This window comes from Haliaeetus leucocephalus, unplaced genomic scaffold, assembly GCF_000737465.1.
Source record: "Haliaeetus leucocephalus isolate CR32 unplaced genomic scaffold, Haliaeetus_leucocephalus-4.0 Scaffold656, whole genome shotgun sequence".
Lineage (NCBI taxonomy): Eukaryota > Metazoa > Chordata > Aves > Accipitriformes > Accipitridae > Haliaeetus > Haliaeetus leucocephalus.
This window is the reverse complement of record NW_010973092.1, coordinates 2646142-2665487: the sequence shown is the minus strand read 5'-3', so window position 1 is coordinate 2665487 and position 19346 is coordinate 2646142. Positions and strand designations below refer to the sequence as shown.

The 19346-nt window shown below is 45.1% G+C and overlaps 1 protein-coding gene across 6 annotated transcripts in view; it reads right to left on the bottom strand.

Moving 5' to 3' along the window:
- Positions 1-8167: 8167 nt before the first annotated feature.
- Positions 8168-19346, bottom strand: part of RAPGEF6 (Rap guanine nucleotide exchange factor (GEF) 6) — a 132875-nt gene continuing 121696 nt past the window's right edge. For 4 of the 6 annotated variants that reach the window (XM_010578830.1, XM_010578832.1, XM_010578831.1 and 1 more), the window contains 3 exons: positions 17708-18219; positions 13991-14302; positions 8168-12338 (listed from right to left, as the gene is read on the bottom strand). In XM_010578830.1, coding sequence (XP_010577132.1) covers positions 12313-12338; positions 13991-14302; positions 17708-18219 — 850 coding nt within the window. In that variant the 3' untranslated portion in view covers positions 8168-12312. The remainder of the gene's footprint in view (positions 12339-13990; positions 14303-17707; positions 18220-19346) is intronic. The other 2 variants (XM_010578834.1, XM_010578835.1) reach the window with 1 other exon arrangement.

Here is a 19346-nt window from a genome sequence, read left to right as displayed (position 1 = left end):
TAAGTGGAAAAGGAGCTTACGGTGGATCCTGTCCATAAGGCAAGCAAATTCCCTGCAGCTCACAGAAGATATTGCAATGTAAAAGGATTGCATTCTCTATCCAGGGCTTATTTCTCTAGGAATAGAAAAGAAACTCTTAATAGCTGCTGAGGTCCTCCACCACTTTCAAATCTCACATTTACAGCTCTCACCCGTATGACCACTGACAGCTGGCAGCAGGGAATGAACAGTAATGTCATTTTAGCCCAGCACCAGCTCGCTGTAGCTCTCTGCCTCTCCAGTTCAGGAAGCCTCTTCGCAGGCAGCAGACGATGTTGCGCACAAACCTCATCTCTGAGCTGCCGCAGCAATCAGGCTCTTGTGTTATGCTCTGGTTCTTTTAAAAAAATCCTGCTTACAAACAGAAATTTTAAGAATATGGTAATACCTCCAAGTGGCTTTCAGAATCTCAATTCCCATCTTCAGAGGTGACTTAGTCTTTCAAACCAGAAGTGCTGAAGTGCTTTAGGATGCAGATAAGCAACGATAGGGATGCCAAAACCACTGTCCGCCCACCCAAATCTAACATAGGCAGCTACCAAGACCAAGTACATTTTGGAAATCCACTGCACGTCCCAAAAGACCTGACAGGCATTTACCTTGATTTGACTCTGTGACTTCTGGGAGCCTACATCGACTCAAACACCATGGAGAAACTCAAGTCACTTGTTGCCTTGGGAAACTCCTCCGACACCTGAGCCTTAATGTTCAGCCTTGTGCCTCCTAGGAGGCTCGCCAGGTTTGACACCAAAGCAACGCCAGTTTAGCATTATTGCTCCCAATCCCCAAATCCCCATCAAACCATAGCACGGCACGAGCAATGGGAAGGCTTTCTCCTTTTGCTCTGCCATTTATTGTCTTATCACCCTGCCTGGCTAGTGTCTGAAACCGAGGCAACAAAATCAAAGCAGAGGGACACAACCCAAACCCCTGAAGTGTGTCAAAACAGGTTTTACTTTGTCATTGAAACACTTGATTTTTGTGAGAAGCAGAAACAGGATTTAAGGATAGTGCTCCATGATGTCGAACTGCTCTAATTCTCCTTGACAACTTAGCTAAGCACATTACGGTCTCGCCACAAACTGGTGCCATTCAGCTGTCCCTCCCTGCTCCTTCCAAAGTGGAGCTAAATCAGGAAAACCTTGACATATTTGCACCTTACTCTCTGCTGCTTAACCTGAAATGTGTCTAGAGCAAAGCTACCCACAAGGCATCCAGGAGAGGCTGCTTTTCTTCAAGAAGATGCAAACTGACGAAAAAAAAAAGAAAGAAAAAAGGAAGATTAGAATCCTCTTAATTCTGTTAGAAATGGCTTTGCATCCTTCCTCCCGCTGTTTGAAGGACCGCGGATGGGCATGGTGACCAGGTACGGCACTGCAGTGGAAATCGGTCCCAGTTCCCACGTCCATTCACCAGCGGCTAGCGAGTCCGAGGGTTCAGCATTTCCTCTTCACTTGTCAAAGAGGCCACGTACACAGATGGCCTTGTTCTCCCACAGCACTTAATATTCACACTTACGGTGTGACATGGTGATAGAGCTCAGCAATTCAGGCTCCGGTGTTTCTTCGATCCTTTGCAATAAGCAGAACAACTACGTGGGGCTTAATGTTATTTCCAAGCGCTCGAGCTGCCTGTCACTGAATTATTGATCTGAAGAATTCAAGCTGGCCACACATCATTTGCCCATTGAAAAAACCTGGCACGCTATTGATACTCGCTGCATGCAGTCCTGGCTGCCAGAGGCATCGGCGGTGATGGAGCGGACGCCCCTGCCCAGTACCTGGCTGCCGTACAAAGCGGAGCCAACCCAAAACCAAAGTCAGCGGCAAGCATCATGGGCAGACCTGGGTTAACACGCACCATGGGTCGTCCTCCCGCAGTCGCTTTTCTTGCTTGACGAGACTGGATGAAACATTTAACGATGCCCGCAGGTCATTTGCTCTTGCGTTACTCGGCCACACACACCCCCCGTGTAAATACCTGGTATCAAACACCGGCACACAGACCACAGCGCCGAACTTCTTGAACTGCCAGGTTAGCCATCTGTGCAAAAATGATTCAGGTTAAAGAACTAAGCCAGAACATTCCTCAGTCCTCCCAGCCTTTGCTGCAGCTGGTTAGCAGCAAACCTTCTCCCCCAGCACTGCTGTCCAGCCCGATCTGCGTGGTGCCAGACCGCAGGTTGGGCTCCTTTATTCCCATGCAATAATAAATACTGCAAATAAATCATGCCCCACAGCTCCCAGTTTTGAAGGCCAGGGCTGTGCTGCATGTTTAATTCCCCATGAAGGTCCAGCTCACACCTTCCAGGCTGGCATTCACGGGTTCAGACAACGGAGGGTACTTGACAGCGAGTGCCAGCACCGCCGTCCCCATCCCCGCTGCCAGGGCTCCTTCTGGCTACAGATGACATTTCCATGTGGCAGGAAAGGGCACGGGTAATGGAAGCAGCAGTTACCTAATTTTTTGGTGCATATTTTCCCTAGGCTTGAGGAGGAGAGCTTTATTTATGCCATATTTAGTCTTTTTAATTGGCTGATTTCTAATTGACCAGGTTTGTGCACTTCTGAAAACCACACCATCACCAAAGGCCAGATTTTTAGTTTTAAACTGTATAATTGGCTGACACTTACGTTATTTTTAATATGTGCTTCAGTCACTAAGGGCTCTTCAAAGCGGCAAAGGTTTTACAGCAAAGTCAGTCAACGAAGTGCCTCCCCCTCAAGTTCCTCTGCAGGGAGACCTGCGCTGGAACAGCCTCCTCCGGAGAAAGGGCAGCAGAAATCCAAGAACTTTCTTGGCTTCTGCTATTATTTTTAAAAGCATTGCTTTGCTGATGATACACAAGGTACTCTAACACCAGCGGATTTCTCCCACCCATTACTGGCCAGTAGCATCATTTAATTAAGCTGGGGTAGAGGCACGCTTTGTGATGGGCACGACCGATGGAGACGGGGTGGAATAACAGCTTTGCTCCATACACCGCTCCTGCACGTCCTTGGTTATTTGTTTGTTCTTCCTGGTGTCAAACGTACTGTTGGAAAAAAACGGCCTTGTTTAGAAGTCACATCTCCAATTACATTTAATTACTACTGCTGTAAAATCGAGGGTGACTTCTATTAAATTTAATTACTTCCCTCTGCAGATGGCAAAGGCGGATGGCCGAGGTGCATCTCCCAGGCACCGCGGCTACTCAGCGAGACCCCGAGTCACGGCATCGGCGCGACGGCTCTTGTCGAGCCAAAAGCTCAGAGGCAGGGCACGACGCTACAGCCCCGCGGGGCGAGGGAAAGGACCATGCTGCGGGTGAAAAGCCCTTGCAGAGAGAACGAAAGCCTGCCTGGCACAAAGCTGCAGAAGCAAGAAGAGTTTTCAGGATCCCGCCATGCGACGGCTGGGAAATAGCACAGACAAAACACCTTGCACAGCACCCACAGGGGTGCTGGGGGCATCTAATCACGGGGTGCTGCTGCTCCTCAAAACCTCCATCGCTTGCAGGAGCAGCCTGGAAAGCCAGCGCCGGGACGGGCGCCTGCACGGCATCTCCCGGGCTTGGCGTGGGGTGAAGGCACCAGGTCCTGCCAAAACCTCCCCGCACCACCCCTCTGGTCCCCCAAGCAGGAGCCCAGCACGAGACCTTCCCCTCCATCAGCTTTACGACTAATACAGAAAATAAAATGAGGGAAAGCAAAGGAGGCGTCGCGTTGCAGCCCTGCTTTAGTGCTGTGTGTTCCCAAAAACACGAAACACCGAGGTGGAGGCAAGGCGTGCTCGTAATCCTGGGCAAGCAGGTCCCGAAGGTCTCCATCAACCTCCCATATCCCAGAAGAGTTTTTCCCAGGTTTGCAGCAGGCTTCCCCGACGCTTGCCAGCCATAATTCCCAGAGGACGGGTAAAACACCGGCACCTTCCCGGGAGGGTCAGCGCTGTCGGCCGCCCTCTCCCTCGAGGAGCCGCAAGTTTTGCCATGTATCAGCATCCTGCCGAACAGCGAAGAGGGCTTCTGCTGCTCCAAACGCACTCATGGTCCCCAGGACTATGGCACTGCGGCGTTGTTCAACACAAGTCGTGTTTACTAATAAATGAGTTTGAATTTATAATAAACTTGATGGTGCCTAACTGATAGGTCTAAAAAAAAGCCAATTATCTGACACTCTCAGCTATGATCCTAAAACAGATGTTTGAGTATATAAAATTATGTTGCGAGATTTGAAATTGCAGATACAATTACAACCTTCATCTTTATTGCTGCTCATAAGTGTTAAATGCAACTACATCTACATTTGAAATTCAGTTATTACCATTTTTCTTCATCTCTCCCAAGCCAAGATTGACTTGCAGCATTGTCACACTGGTAATTACTCTCCTCTTCTGACGAATACAGGGGAACGAACAGAAATGCTTGTGGAGCCAATTTAACACTCGCCTCATACAAACAACTTGGCTCACCCAGAAAAATAACAGTCTCTAGGGCAATGCCCCGGGAAAAGACATCGTGCTTTTAGGTCGACGGGGCTGCAGGAAGCCAGCACCAGGATCCAGCAGCCCAGCAACAATGAGCGCCGGGGGGAGGTTAAATAAATATGGGGTTTCATTTCCTTCCTTTTTTTTTTTTAAGAATACTTTTTATAGTTTGCATTTTCAAGGTTTTCCTCATAGCAACAAGAGCTGCTTTACATACCTCCAAAAAATGTCATCAGCTCATGTCATTACGTGCCTCCAGGACCTGGATCTTCAGGAAAGCTAAAAATACTGCAAATTCTGGGACAAACCACAAGACCTGATGCCACAGCCTTAAAGCACATGGTGAAAATATCACGGGCTCAAAGTGCTCCTCATGAACTGAGGTTGGATGAGGAGAAACGCTTCTTCTCCAGCCCCAAAAGTGCAGGAATTTGACGCAGAAGAAGAGAGCGGTGCAGAGGTGGGGTTTAGCACTCCCTGCACTCAAGCACGGTCTCTCAGGCACATTTACCCTCTTAATAAATGAGAAATAGCTGAAAACCTCTGACTGGTGCTGCCTGTAGAGCCCCGCTGGCCATGACCCCCCTGGGTGGTGGGGACAGCTCGGGCTGCTGGCCCCGCTGCTGCCAGTGGGTCTCCTCGCTTCTCCCTTTAAGCAAACAGAAAGCAGTTTTTAGCAGGCAACAGTTGCTAAATTAAACAGTCTTTTGTGCTCCAAGAGGGGGTTAATCTCTCATTTCACTTTTACTTTGGAGGGACAATTTTTGACTTTTCTTCGAGCACAGAATACACGGCATTACTGCAGTCTAACAAGCAGTTAGTAATTCTTCCCAATAAAATCTGATTGATACTTACTCTCCAGCAGAAAATTAGAAAATACATTGGTTGAATGCCCTCGGTGAATGAAACTCAAGTTTAGGTCGGCAGCTATTCGATGCACTGACTGCTATTTCAGGTGACCTGGAGACCTCGAGCATGTTGAATATGAAGCTCTGTTAATGCAAGCAGCATTACCCGTCCCTCCGAGAGCCGCAGGTCTAATCCAAAGGCTTGGAAATGAAAAGCTGGGGATGGGGAGGGATGCAGCACGTCGTGCGTTGGGTTCCCACCCCGTGGCAGGGGACGGAGACTTCCCCAGCGGCTCGGAGCAAAGGTCGGGGCTGAAGACCCCGGACCGCGGGTCCCGTGAGAGCTGCTCCGGGTGGCCGGGGTCCGATGCCCGTTTCGGATGGGCGGGCGGTCGCTCACAGCCGCCTCCATCGCCAGGTCTGGGCTTTCCTCCTGCTGAGCCCGGCACACGCTACGGTGATTTTTGGACTGAAGCCTGTTGCAAAAAGGGGTTTGCCACACTCTGCCCGTAGCCCAGGTTTTGTAAATCTGCGCTCCCGAGGCGCGGGGGGGAAGGCAGGACAGTGTCAGACCCAGGCAAGGCTGAAACTGCGTCAGGGCGAGGGTGCCTGCTTCCACCTGCTTAAAGTAATTTTAGATAAATGAACAGCAACAAATTGGGCTGTGCCGAATAGTTTTTAAAGCCTAAAAGGGGGGGGGGAAATAATAGAAGAAAAGTCCAAAATCAAAATAACTCATTAAGCAGAAATGCTCACTAATGAAACTGCTTCTTCTTAATTTGATTTTACACAACAAATTGCTCACCGCAGTACGGCCATAATGACACTACGCTTTCCAGTAAGACCCGAGTGCTACCTGCTGCCTTCACAGATTGTCCCACCACTTCGCTGATGTTTCTGCCGTGCGGACCCGCAGGAAGAAAAGCTTTACAACCTCCCAGCCCGCAGACAGATGGGGACGAGTGGAGAAAAGGGCACAGGATAAATATTATGGATGAAAACAGATCATCCAGACAAGCAAGGAGGAAATCTGGAACGTGTACCGGACAGCCTTGGAAAAATCCTAAAAGCGAAGTGACCTGCTGAGACCCCGCGTCCTCCCGCACCTCGCGGTTTCGGGACCCGCGTTGTCCCCGCAGCCACCACCACAGCTGGAGGGTGATGGGCAAACCCCGAAACGTCCCCGCTGTCACCCCCGAGGGTGATGGGTGCTGGTTGAACATCGCAGGGACCAACCTGCACCAGCCCGGCCTCCGCAGAGGGGATTTGGCAAAGGTGCTGATAAAACCACAGGCAATGCTGTCCTCTTGTGGCAGCTCTTTTTTCTTTTTCCTTTTTTTAAGAATGGTAATTTTCAGAAGTTTAAAAAAATAAAAATTAAAAAACTAACAACCTCCCAGAAACTGCCTGAAATCAGAGATCCCCGAGAACAAACCTGAAAAGCCCCGATAGGGGAAATAAGACGGTGAAGGAGATGAAGCTCAACTCTCATCTGATCTGGCAGCGCGTGTGCGGCCGCATCCCCGCGTACGGGGCAGGAAAGGGGCTGCACAGGGAGGGGGAGAAAAAATGCCATTTGCACTGGGGAAGCAAACGACAAGAAGCTGCAGGCTTTGCTTGCCAGCATGTACACCTTACAGAAGTGCCACGCTCCCAAAAAAAAAAAAAAAAAGGTGTTTATCTATAAGGTTCCCATGTAGCTTACCTTTTGGTTGATCAGTAAATAAATAGAGGGAACATGAAGTTAGAGGCTGGCCCTGCCACAGGTCCTGCTCCCCTCGCCCATCCCACCCGCAGCAGCACACCGGGGGCTGCCAGGGGTACGGGTCAGCCAGCAAAAATGGGGGAAAAAGGAGTATTTTCAGCTCTGTGGTTCCACCCTCGCTCCCCGCACACATCTTTCTTTGTATTTTACAGGGTGTGACAGTCTCCAAGGCGCAGAAGGCAGCCCGGACTTCGTTCATCCCGCTCTGGTTTTTCTGGGGCTGGGGCAGCCGTGCCAGGGCAGGACCCGGAGGAAAGGAGGGAAGATGCGAGTCCTTGTCCCCGTGAGCAGAACCTCCCTGCGGGTCCACACGGGCCTTGGTGTCCCCGAGATGACTCCCTGGGTCACATCCCAGCGAGGGCTCCAGCACGGTGCTGGGAAGGACGGAGCCGGGATCTGCAGGGGGATGAAGGAAGGTAAAGGGGCTGCCTGCAGAGCATCTACACGGGCAGGGAGATGCAGGAGGAAGGGGCCAAGATGCAGGAGGAAGGGGCCAAGATGCAGGAGGAAGGGGCCAAGATGCAGGAGGAAGGGGCCAAGATGCTCTGGGGGTGCGGGACAGGCAGGCAGGATGGTGAAGGACCGCAGAGGAGAAGTACGAAGCACTGAGCAGTGGGTGCTGCGGCGTGGGCACAGGCTCCGAATGCGGCTCCTTTCTCGCTCCCCTTTTTTGGTGCCCAGAGGCCATTTCCCCGACCCAGGGAGGCTGCTGAGGCCAGCGGACTGTCTGTCTCTGTCCCTCGCTGGGACAAGGGAGTCCCCGGTCCCCACAGACACCCCTGCAGCCCCAGTGTCCCCAGCATCCCAGCCACCGCACAGCAAAGGGGACCAACCCCAAACTCGGCTGGACCCCGAGCCAAAACCTGAGGGGCCACTGCTCACTGTGAGGACAAAAAAAAAAAAAAAAAAAAAAAAAAAAAATCACTCGGTGGCTGCTCCTCGCCGAGCCCGGGGGGAGCAACGCTCCTGCCTGGCTCTCCCCAGCTCCGCACCAACTCGACTCCCATCCTTCGCCAGCTGCCAGAAAAGATCTGCTGAAAACCATTAATATATGTAGATTGTTTATTGATTCCAACATATTAATAGATTGGATAATAAACAGTACTTTTAAACATTCTCTTAACCAAAAATATAACAAATATTTACAATCACTCAGTAAAAATACAAAAAGCATACAGAGGCACTGTCTTTCTAAAAGACATAAGTGTTAAGAGGTATCAAAAAATAGGAGACAAACATTGCTTGTTACAGAATACTTTACAATCACTGACTTGTGCAGTACAATTGCTATTGGAATATCATTACATCTGTGCAGTTTTGCCAATATGCTCACATATTTAGAATTTAATTAATACCAAGCTAAACTGCATTCCAGGTATATCAAAAATAAAGATAAAACAATAAAAAGCACAACATAAGCAAAAGCTGGGTTGGGAATTCAAGGTAGATCACCCTCTATACAAGCGTTCTAAAATATAATGTGTAAAGCTTTTCTAAAGAGAGAGTATCCCTTTTTTCTTGTTTTTGCGAAGGCAGTGGTGAGTTTATCCTTTAAAAAAAAATTAATTCTAATGTTTTATAAAAACTTAAATGACAGGTTCATATTTCCACTGTTACCTGCGATGAAATAACTTGGGAGATGATGAAAGAGAGGTTTTGCAACACCACCGATGCCACGCAGGTTCCTTCGGCAAGTGGCATCGCTGACAGGTTCAGCCCTTGCGGAATGGGGACACCCCTCGCCTCCAGCGGGTGCAGGCAGGGTGCAGGCAGGGTGCAGGCAGCCCTCAGCACACCGGGCTCTGACCATCTCCCAGTGAAGCATCGCTCACCTCTGTGAAACTCCTAATGTAAGTGAAGGCAAAACAAAGGAGCCAGGAAAGCAGCACGCTGCCCGTTGTTAGCAAACGTCCACCTGTTCCTGCATGTCCACACTGCAAAAACGTGTACTGCAAATTATCTGCAGACGTTGCCTTTCCTTTTTTTTGTGTATCTGGGAGATGAAACCAGTACTCAGAGGCTCAGCGATCTCATTTTTCTTTTTGCAAATGGAGAGGCCAATTAAATTTGACAAAACCGCACTGCTTTTTTGGGAATTACTTGGAAGTTCAAGATCAATAAACCATAATGAAATACTGTATGGTTAAATCACAAATAGCTGAAACACATCTTTCACCCGCCAGTCAAGAGCAAACAAACAGCAGAAAGCGAGCAAACCAAGGTATGGCAGCGGAAGAACGTGGCACGAGGCATTTAACTGTTCATCGAAATCAGAGCCCGAGTCAGAGGAACCCGGTGGAGGTACCAAGTCAGGAATCTGCGATCCAGAAGACATCACTTCAATAAAGCAGTGTACAGCGGGTACTAACCACCACCCTACTTCCGTTTGAATTACTGAAAAAAGGGATAATGTCTCTTCAAATCCATACCAGACACACTACATTTGGCTATCGGCCCCGATCAATGTGATCGGTTGATTTAAAAACAAACAAACAAAAATCCCAGCAAGGACCAGCAGAGGCAAGCCACACTGTGCGAGGCAGGAGAAGCAGAAGTAGTAGCTCATCTGTCCATAGTTTATGCATGATTTATTTACACCAGCTGTATTGGATATTAGGAAAATATGATTAGCGAGACTTTCACTTACTTTAAAAACTTTTCAGTGTCCTGAAAAGCCCTGCAGAACAGATGGATGCTGTTGATGTGCAAACACCACGTTTCAATGGGTGATTTATTCAACTGCTCTTTCTGGCTGCCAGAGGAGACCCCAACCCCGCTCCCCGTATCCTCAAAGACAGCACTATCGCGTTTTGGGGGACAAAGGAAGTCACTTCAGTAACAACCCCTCATCCCTTACACTTTTGTTCAACAGGCTGAAATAAACTACAGCTCAACACCCGAGGTCACGGGAACCGTATGATTTAATTTACCTGGCACAACACAGATGATTTTCTGACAAAACACGAAGCCTGTTGCGCACTCCACGGAAAGAAGTTAACAAGAAACTACAGCTGACGGTGGGATTGCTAGGGCTTGGATTTATATCCCACAAAAATATCAATTTAACAGTTATATTATCAACATTACATGTGCTGAAAATAATCGCTCTGCCCTGCATTGCTTTGACACTTTAATCTTTATTCATTAAGGCCTGTGCAGGTTCATTATATTCATTAAGGCCTCAAAAATCAAAATGCATTCATTATGATACACCTCAACTGATTTTTAATATATTTTTTCAACCATTTGCTCCTCAGATACTTGTGCCAAAAATTCATACAGCCGACCAATTAGTTATGAATTGGGCATCCCTTCCTCAGCACCACTGTTCATTTATGTCTTCCAAATGCCAATCAATACGGGCAAGTTCCAGCCACACGGGAATATTGAACCTGGCACCACTACGAATGCAGACACAGGCTGGGCCACAGACATTCACCCAGTTTCATTAGTCCCAAGCTGCTATGGGGAAAGCACATCAAAGGCTTTGGGTTGTTTTTGGTACTTGTGTCGTTTTCAGAAAATGTTGCATTCACCTTGCACCCCCTGCACACATACAGAAAAAAAACCAAACCCTTAAAGCTCTTCACAACTATGGATATAGAAATCATTTTTGAGGCACTGTAAAAATGACAAACATCTTCTTTCTAGCTTAGGCTGTAAACATCACAACAAAGATTTACAATTAAATGTTTAAATACATATTCACACATTCATGTCCAATTTTAACACTAGAATGGGGCATCATGTGCTAGAAGAAAGAAAGAAAGAAGCTGCAGGTATTTCCAGTTTTACCCCTCTGCGCTCTGGCTGGCTAAGCAAAATCAAACAACCGATTTATTTGACCATAGTCAAACTAGAGGATCATGTGTTAATACTGGCTGGCTGTAAGTCAAAACTGTCACTGACATCAGCAACACCAGGATTTTTACCTAGGATTTAAAACAAAATGTTTTGAGATCACCTGTATTTTCCAGATGAACACAACAGGGTTTTTTAACCCATCATAAAATGCATTATACTTCTATATAAGCATTATGTCATTTAATACTCAGTTTCACAAATTTTACTGTGAAATTAAGGTGATTTATAATTTTTTTTTTTTTTTTAAAGATAACCTTTGCACCTAAATCCTGTGCAACTCTGGTAAAAGGCCAGAATGCGTGGGATGATCTTAAAACCCACAACACACGGTTTAGTTTTGGTTTCTAGCAACACGCTTTGCATGCTGAACTCTGCAGGGCAAAACCTGGTTTAAGCTCTTTTGGGAAAGCTTCAAACTCCCCTAACAGCTCCCTGTGAGCTACGGCTTCCATATTTCAAATGATTACTTAACAGGGGAGGAGAGCAGAGCACCAACTATTGCCTTAGTTGGCTGGCAGCTAAAAAATTTCCAAAAATACTTCAAGGGCGGAGGGGTTTTGCTGTGTCCGTGTAGGAGGGGAGCAGCAGACGGTAGGGCTGCCTGCCCGACACACGCCGCTCTGCGGGGCTTTGTGCTCTATTTATATTTAATCTAAAATCACTCTAAAATCCATGTATTTCTGCACCTGATAACATCCCGTTTCTAGTTTTCTGTGTTTGAGAGCACGACAGTTTGTGTAGCTAATTTACTACCACAATGACTAAACATTTATATTAGCCAACCAGAGCACTGCCAACACAAATAAAGGAAATTACCATTAAAAAAATTAAATTAATAAATTATTTTCAGATACTTCAGCAATGTCCTTTGCTTTTGCTGACATTTTGATATATTTTTTTTTCAAGTTCATAAAATAACACTCTTAGACTTATAATGGTCATGTAGAAAATAATGATGATGGAAAACTACCAAAGGATTATATGGTATCATACAGAAGAATGCTTCCAAGTTTCAAGTGGTGGTGACAACTGGTCCTCCCAAATGCATGAAGCCTGGTCCATCTCCGGATACCAACGTGGGTATCCGGGTAGTCAGTACGCTCCTTGAAAACGGTTTTCTATTTCACAGGCAGAAATAGCTTTCTTAGGCGGTGGTAGACTGAAGTAAGGTAGAGAGACGTGATCCAACCCGTTCCATCTCGTCCGTGACAGAGGCAAACGCAACGTCTGAAGTTAGTAGCAGCAAGTTGTTAGCGTTCGCTAACAGAATCATGTGGTCCTTCTCCCCACATCCCTTGTGTTGTGAAGTGGTTTACATAAATAGCCCAATGGTTAGACTGCTGATACTTGTTCATCTTCTGCAAAACAAGAAAGAAAAAAGAAAAAAAAAGTTATGCCATCAGCCCCCTGCCTCGGACGCAGAAGGTATAGAACAGTACCCAGTTATTATTTGATTACAGTGGTTCTGTGAAGACTTCACTAATTCATCGTGATGTTTTCACCATCTTAATCACTGACCACAATATATTCAGTATCACCTTTTATCAAATCCTCAAGTAGTCTGAGGTATTGTAATCACAGAATAAAGATGTATTGCAAAACAGAAAATTCCAGATCCTCCAAAAATTATTAGCATGCAGCTCCCAATATGCCAAAAGCTACAGGTTTGGGAGAAAAGCCAGTAAATTACTTCCCATCATGCAGTGAGCATTGTATCCCAAATAAAATTAACCAAGCACTTTAAAAATAGGTGTATCTAAAAGTGTATGGTTAAATTTAGTTTAGAAAAATTTGGATTAAAATGTTTGAAGCAATTACTTCCTTATTTTTACATCAAAAACATTTAATATCACAACTGAATTAATGCTGGGTAACTTTACATTTTACCGTAAATTTGAATTGAAGTAGTAATATATATGTTAAATACTGTTTACATATTTTAAAGGGCCAAGATAGGATCATTTTGCATCAGAAATTGTTTTAATGTAAATCCATGCTCATTTTAAGCCAGACTGAAATTGAAGGAAACCACCACAATATTCTAATAAAATATGAGTTCACTAGCAAAGGGTACAGAGAGATTGCATCAGTGCATAGGTATTAAAAGCAAATCAGCAGATACACAATTAAGTAGAAATTCCCCTAACTTGAAGTTAGCTTTGACACAATATAAGAGCAGTCTTTTTCAGGAAAACCTCTTGCAATTTTGGTCACCCGATACATGCCGTGCTCGGCAGCATTGTTTGTTGCTTCAAACAAGATCATGAAGAATTTAAGCGGAAGAGACACTGCCAGGCCAAATTGGGCTGAGAAGTCAAGTTTTCTCAAATGCACTTTTCAGAAGAACAGAAATTCACTGTTATTTTGTTCAACATTTTTAAAATCGGTCTCCAGAAATCTCTCTTAAAGAATAAGGCAGCTTAATGCCAGCATACGAGAATACAAATGTGAAATGAGTTAAGAATGTATAACGCCCCACCAAATCCAAATTCAAAATACTCGGTTTAGGTCATCATCCTGATGCCATTCTAAAACAGTGGGACATCAGTTAATCAACCCAGAGAGGCTGGAGTTTTTCTGCATGTAATTTATAGCCTGACAGCATCCCTTAAAGTCATCATCACCACGGAGAGGGGACAGATTTTAAAGAAAAAAAAAACATCCATAGTATCTACATGCTCTTAAGTGTCTCAGTTGTGCTTTGGGAGATCTCATATGTATATTTATATATATATTTATTTATATATAATTTAGAGTCTGTTCGGTGTCAACATGCTTTTTCTACAAGGAAGGCATTCTTTTTTCTTTTTAAAACATGTATATACATGCATACATATATGCATGTGTATACAGCCATACAAACATATTTGTCTATTTAGAGATTAATCAAGTTTTAATCTCCAAGAATCACCAAGAGAAAGCCCAGAACATCGTTGGGAAGTAAACACTGCACAGACCAGATTCACACAGCAGTTCACTTAACATCTACCGAGTCAGGTGTTGCACATACCATCCTCTTCACTATCTGCGTCAGTCATATCTGCTAGTTTGGGGTTGGACGGCTGCCGACTATGCCACTGAGGCATCTTCGATGAAATACAGGCCACCGGTTCACTACCGAGAGAAGCTGATGAAAGTCTAGAGAGGTCACTGTGCAGCATCTTTGACCTCTGCACTGCCACACTATAGTCTGGAGGTTTTAGGTGTGGGTGGTGGGGCGATCCTTCCTTTATGTCCGCTAAAGAAATCCCCATATATCCCGGAGGGGTGGGCGGTGGCTCCCTATACCTATCGTCCTTCTTAGGTGAGGTGACACAGTACACTGGCACAAGAAATAAGCAATGGAAATGTTAAAGAAGAAAACAAAGGAAACAAAACGTTAAAAAATCATGAAATGTTACAATGGCAAAACCGAAACTGATAACAAAATGCAAATGCAGAAACACCGGTTATAACGACAGCAGCAGGTATTTATGCTTTCATTTATGTTTTCTACTTATTTTAAGAAGTCAGAGTAGCAACAGAACCCGTGAACTCGTTAGGCAAGATGCCAATCGAGTGGAAACAGGACTATAACCTTCTCCACATTCAACTTGCAATAGCAGCGCCCATTACACTCCCTACTCCTGCAGCACTGCTCCACCGCGGGATGCCAAGGAGCTCCACGGTACGGACAGGGAGCCAGCACGGCAATGCTGCTGGCTGAGGCTGCTCCCACTCTCTGTTACAGGCTGGGAAATTGAAACAAAAGAAATTACGGGAACTAGCCCAAAGTTACTTTGCACAGCATGCTAGAGACTGATAGCAAGAACTGTTGGTTGACTTCAACAACATCCACTTCATCACCCATCAGTGGCTTAACAGAAATTCATTATAATAAAATATCACCGTATCAATTCATGTGTAATCAGAAATTAAAACCACCCAATCAGCTATTCTACAGGAAGAAAAAAACCCCAGTATCACATGAAACTGCTTCTATGAGGCAAACTGTATATAGAGCCTGCATTCCTTATTTTGCATTTTCTAATAGCAAACAATGGCTTATCATGTCCATAGTTTCCTTCCCCATTCATCAGCAGTTCAGGTCACACAGACTCTCAAACCAAAGCTTAACTTTTTTTAAGTTCCCTCCCCTCCCACCCACCCCCAGGTCTGGGGCTCATGTGCATGTTAAATTGGGCTTTTTCCATGTACATGCTGCAACAGGAGCTGGGTTTCAAAGCTAGGGTAATTTTTAAAATCTATTAGTTGAGTGAATTTGCATTCTTCTTGTGGATACATTTTAAACACTGCACCTTCATTAGTTTCATTTATTTCAGCAACTGTAGTATTTTCTTCTCTTACAAGAATGTGAAAGAGCGAAAATAAAGGAGTATTTCTTATTGTGTCCTGGACTCGGGAGATTCTGGGTGTTGGTATCAGGAACGAGAACTGGTTCCTACCTGATGGCCTCGGTTCATGCTTGGGCTTATAGGAAAATAAAGAAAACTGAATCCACATAGTCTGGGTTTCAGGAGGTACATGTGGGTACAGGCAGAGATTTATACTGCTGATTTAAAGGAATCATTTTTGTTCAACTAGCATTTAACTGGCCCCCTATGAGAAAGCTGGGGAAGCGAAGGAGACTTTCTTCTCCCTGAAGGGATGGGGAAGGGCTGGGTCCTCCAAGCAAACCCCCCATGTTCGGTTTTCGTTGGTTTTGCAGGAGGACTGACGAGGGTGCGTACAGTCTCCTTTAAAGGAGAATGCTACAGGCTTCCTAGAGCTAATACGTAGCCTACTGTAATAACGAAAGTAGGAATAATGTGCCCTTTTGTAAAGCTCCCATTCGTAATACGTTACAAATTCTACCACAATAAAACATTCCAAGAACATTTAATGTCCACAGCATTAAGTGTCCATAATTTCTGATACCCACCCACAGCCTCAGGAGGTTACAAAAAGGAGTCCCCCTTCCCGAGCAGCTGATTACTCAAATATTCACTTTGTAAAGAAAACAGGGTGAAATTCCACACAGCGGTTAAGGCAAATGTTACTGAAAGGCAGCAATATAAATTTTAATGTCTACTATAGGTAAAAGTAACAGAAAAGCTTTTTCCCTTTGGATGTATAGCAATGGCACGTCACCATTCCACAACTTCTCTGCTGCTAAAGCAAAGGTTGCAGCAAGAAGCGTTCGACGTTGCAGAGGGCAGAGATACACGTGAAGTTATGAAGCCACCACTTTTATGGATTATACCAAGACCACATTCTGCCATTAGTATGTGGGCAGTGCCTTTCCAGCTCCATTTTAAAGGTTTCAGGCAAGAAAGCTTGTGCCAATTCTTTTGGGGGACTATTCAACACCAACGCTCATTAAGCAAATGAACTGAAGATTCTTCTTTTGTTTACAATATTCTGAACTCATGCAGTCATTACAGACTCTGGCAACAAGCTGTTCGTAGAGAATAAGCAAATGGTGAAATAAAGTGAAAGTATCTTTGGCATATTGTATGGTGGTGAATAGCTAACAGATTTGCATTTGCAAACTAGAAATTATATCCACCTCTATCAGATCTTTGCTTAAGTAGACATACGCACGCTCTACTGAAGCACGCTGCTGAGTGTTTCGTACCAGTGTGCTGTGACTGCACAAAGGAGGCAAGCTATATGGTGCAGTATGTAAAGAGAATTAAAAAGAAGGGGAAGAGCTGTGAGGAAAGATAGCATGTACTGAATAGCCAACATGTCATCTCCTAAAACAACTCGGAGGCTTATGAGCAGCTCTGAAAGGCTACAAGCGCAGAGCACATGCCCAGGAGTGAGCTGTGAGCAAGTTTTCTGCACGGCTCCACCAAGCTGCCTTTCTTCTATAAAGCCAAGGAGGAGGATTGCAATCCAAGACCTCCACCCTACGTGCGATGTTTATTCAGGTAATTACCTTTGATAACATAAACCCCTCTAGCAATCTAGTCAGTAATTAAATTGCATTTCAGCTGCACCCTTGACTTATAGTCTAGAAAGCTTTGCACTCCATGTTTTATCTTGTTCCTAACCCAGTTCCTTTAGTTTTGGCTGCTGAACTCACTAGGTCAGGGAAAGAACATCTTGCTCGGTAGAACTATGCATCTTTGAAAACACATTTTATAAGTTTTTCTCCTTTCATATGTAGCCAAACTGCAGCTGTATAACCAAATAAATGACAGTTTAACATAGCAAAGACAGGAAGGGAATCCACTTTGCCCTTAAGCTTCCAGAGACAGAAGGCCTGTGGATGAAAGGTGCCTCGGCTCCAGAGAGCTGGGAGAGCTCTGCACCTCTCAGCAGTCGTGCTCTTCCCTCTCGGGTTCATGGGAAGTCTGTATTATATGGACTTCAAGAAACCATGCTCGTTGCTCCTTGCCAGAGGAACGTCTACTACAGTGACGAGTGTTTCCAAAAATCATCCAAAAAAATAAATGGCCATATTACAGAGAGGAACTGCCTGACATTTTCATGAAGACACTTCTCCTGCAGACCCATAAAGTGACTGGGAAACGGACAGGTGTATTATTTCAATTTTCCTAATGCAAAAGAAGGTGACTTGAAAACACACTGTCTGCGTAGTGTTCTGAGTAAAACCACATGTAAAGCTGAATTTAACATGCCATCCAGCCCCCAGACCTGCTGATGTCATTTCTTAACAACTCAATATCAAAATGAAAAACAGATGTAGAAGCTTCCACAAGCTATTGGCTTGGCTTACCTATCAGGCCTTTTTCTGTACTCGAAGTAACAGTTTTGTAAGTTGTATCAGCGCCTGGTTTAGAGTCCAAAACCTCCGCCTGCTCTGCTGTAGAGTTCTCCAGCCCCCTCCGCTTAATTGTCCCATAGTTTGTTTCGTAGGTGTCCGACAGCGAGCTGGAGGAGGCCCAGCTCTGCCGAGACTGATCGAGCTCCACGCTGGCTTTCGACTGCCTGTTGGTTTTGGAAAAGGCTTCAGAATACAAATAAGCCTCCTCAGAGTAACAGTTTGTGGGATCGACTTCAGCTATAGGTCCGTCCAGCTGGGTGTGACGGTAAGAATTGAGGAGATCCCAGCTCTTCTGGTTTGGGATATTCTGGAAGTTGTCATGAGAACTACTTGAGCATGACGTCCAGCTTCCCCGGCCGCTATCTGCTGCCTCTACCGTGATATGTTCATGGGAGATCTCCTCGCTGCTCATGGAGGACGTGAAAGCCATCCCTCTGATGAGAGCAGGCCTGCTGATTGACCAGCTATGTTTGAAAACAACAGAAATCAGAAAAAAACAACTCATAAGCTTTTACAGTAAGAGTGACATACTCAGAGACAATTATCTGGCTTTAAAGACAGCTGAAGGGGTTTTAAAATAGGTAGGCACACGGGAACACTGACACGAGACACCATTATTCCCGACTCTTTACTGCACATGGCAGCAGGGAAGCTATTCCCAAGGGAATAAGAAGTCTGTAACAGGCATTTACAGGCTTGACCCCCAGATCCATAAAAATCTGGTCCACAGAAGCCTTCCTTTATCAACTACAGCAATACAGTGACTGAGAGAAAGCAGAGGAGTAATCACCTCTTAGTTTCAGGCTACTACCACCTTCTTCGCATTTATAAACTAAAACCAAAATAAGTGTTTAGAATAAAAAACAACTCCTTCCCTGGCAACGACAAAGTTGTTTAGACAGAGTGGAGGTAGTTGTATTTCAAGTACATTTGGAATTATTGGGCATAAATAACATTTGTGGAAACGATGTGGAATGACAGATTCTGAAAACGCAAGTACAAAATTCCTTGTTTCAAGAAATGGCTGCTAAAGGCTCTAATCGCTGTCAATGCATCATTAAGGGGAAAAAAATAAAGCCAGGTTTGCATGAATTTAGAATACATGAAGTTAGGATTGCTAGACATTATTCAAGTCTCTTAACTATTTCTGGTTATGTTCACAAACACATGGGCAGCACAACATTAAAATTCAACACTATCCCTCAGCAGTTTACTGACACGTTGTGAAATCAAGGAACATTTCTGCGATATGTGCAAACTTTTTTTTCCTTGCTTTTCTATTTCATAAATTTAGCATAAAAACTGCTTTCTTCCCTCCAAACCCCACTGAAACTAAGGCATAAAGGCACAACCACAAAACATGAACAATCTGCTTTTAATTTGCAAAGAGAAGAGCGAGTTTAGAGGGCAGCAATGTCCTTGGTGCGATTCCCTCTACTTCAGCCACCACTGAAGGTGGCTTTTCATAGCCAGTATGAAGGGGCATTTCGCTCAGGACACTGTTACTGCTCTGACTAAACTCTTGGTGTGCGTATGCCTTTTAGAAAAGGGAATTATTTTTGTTTATGAAGCACGTCTTTAAATTCCCATT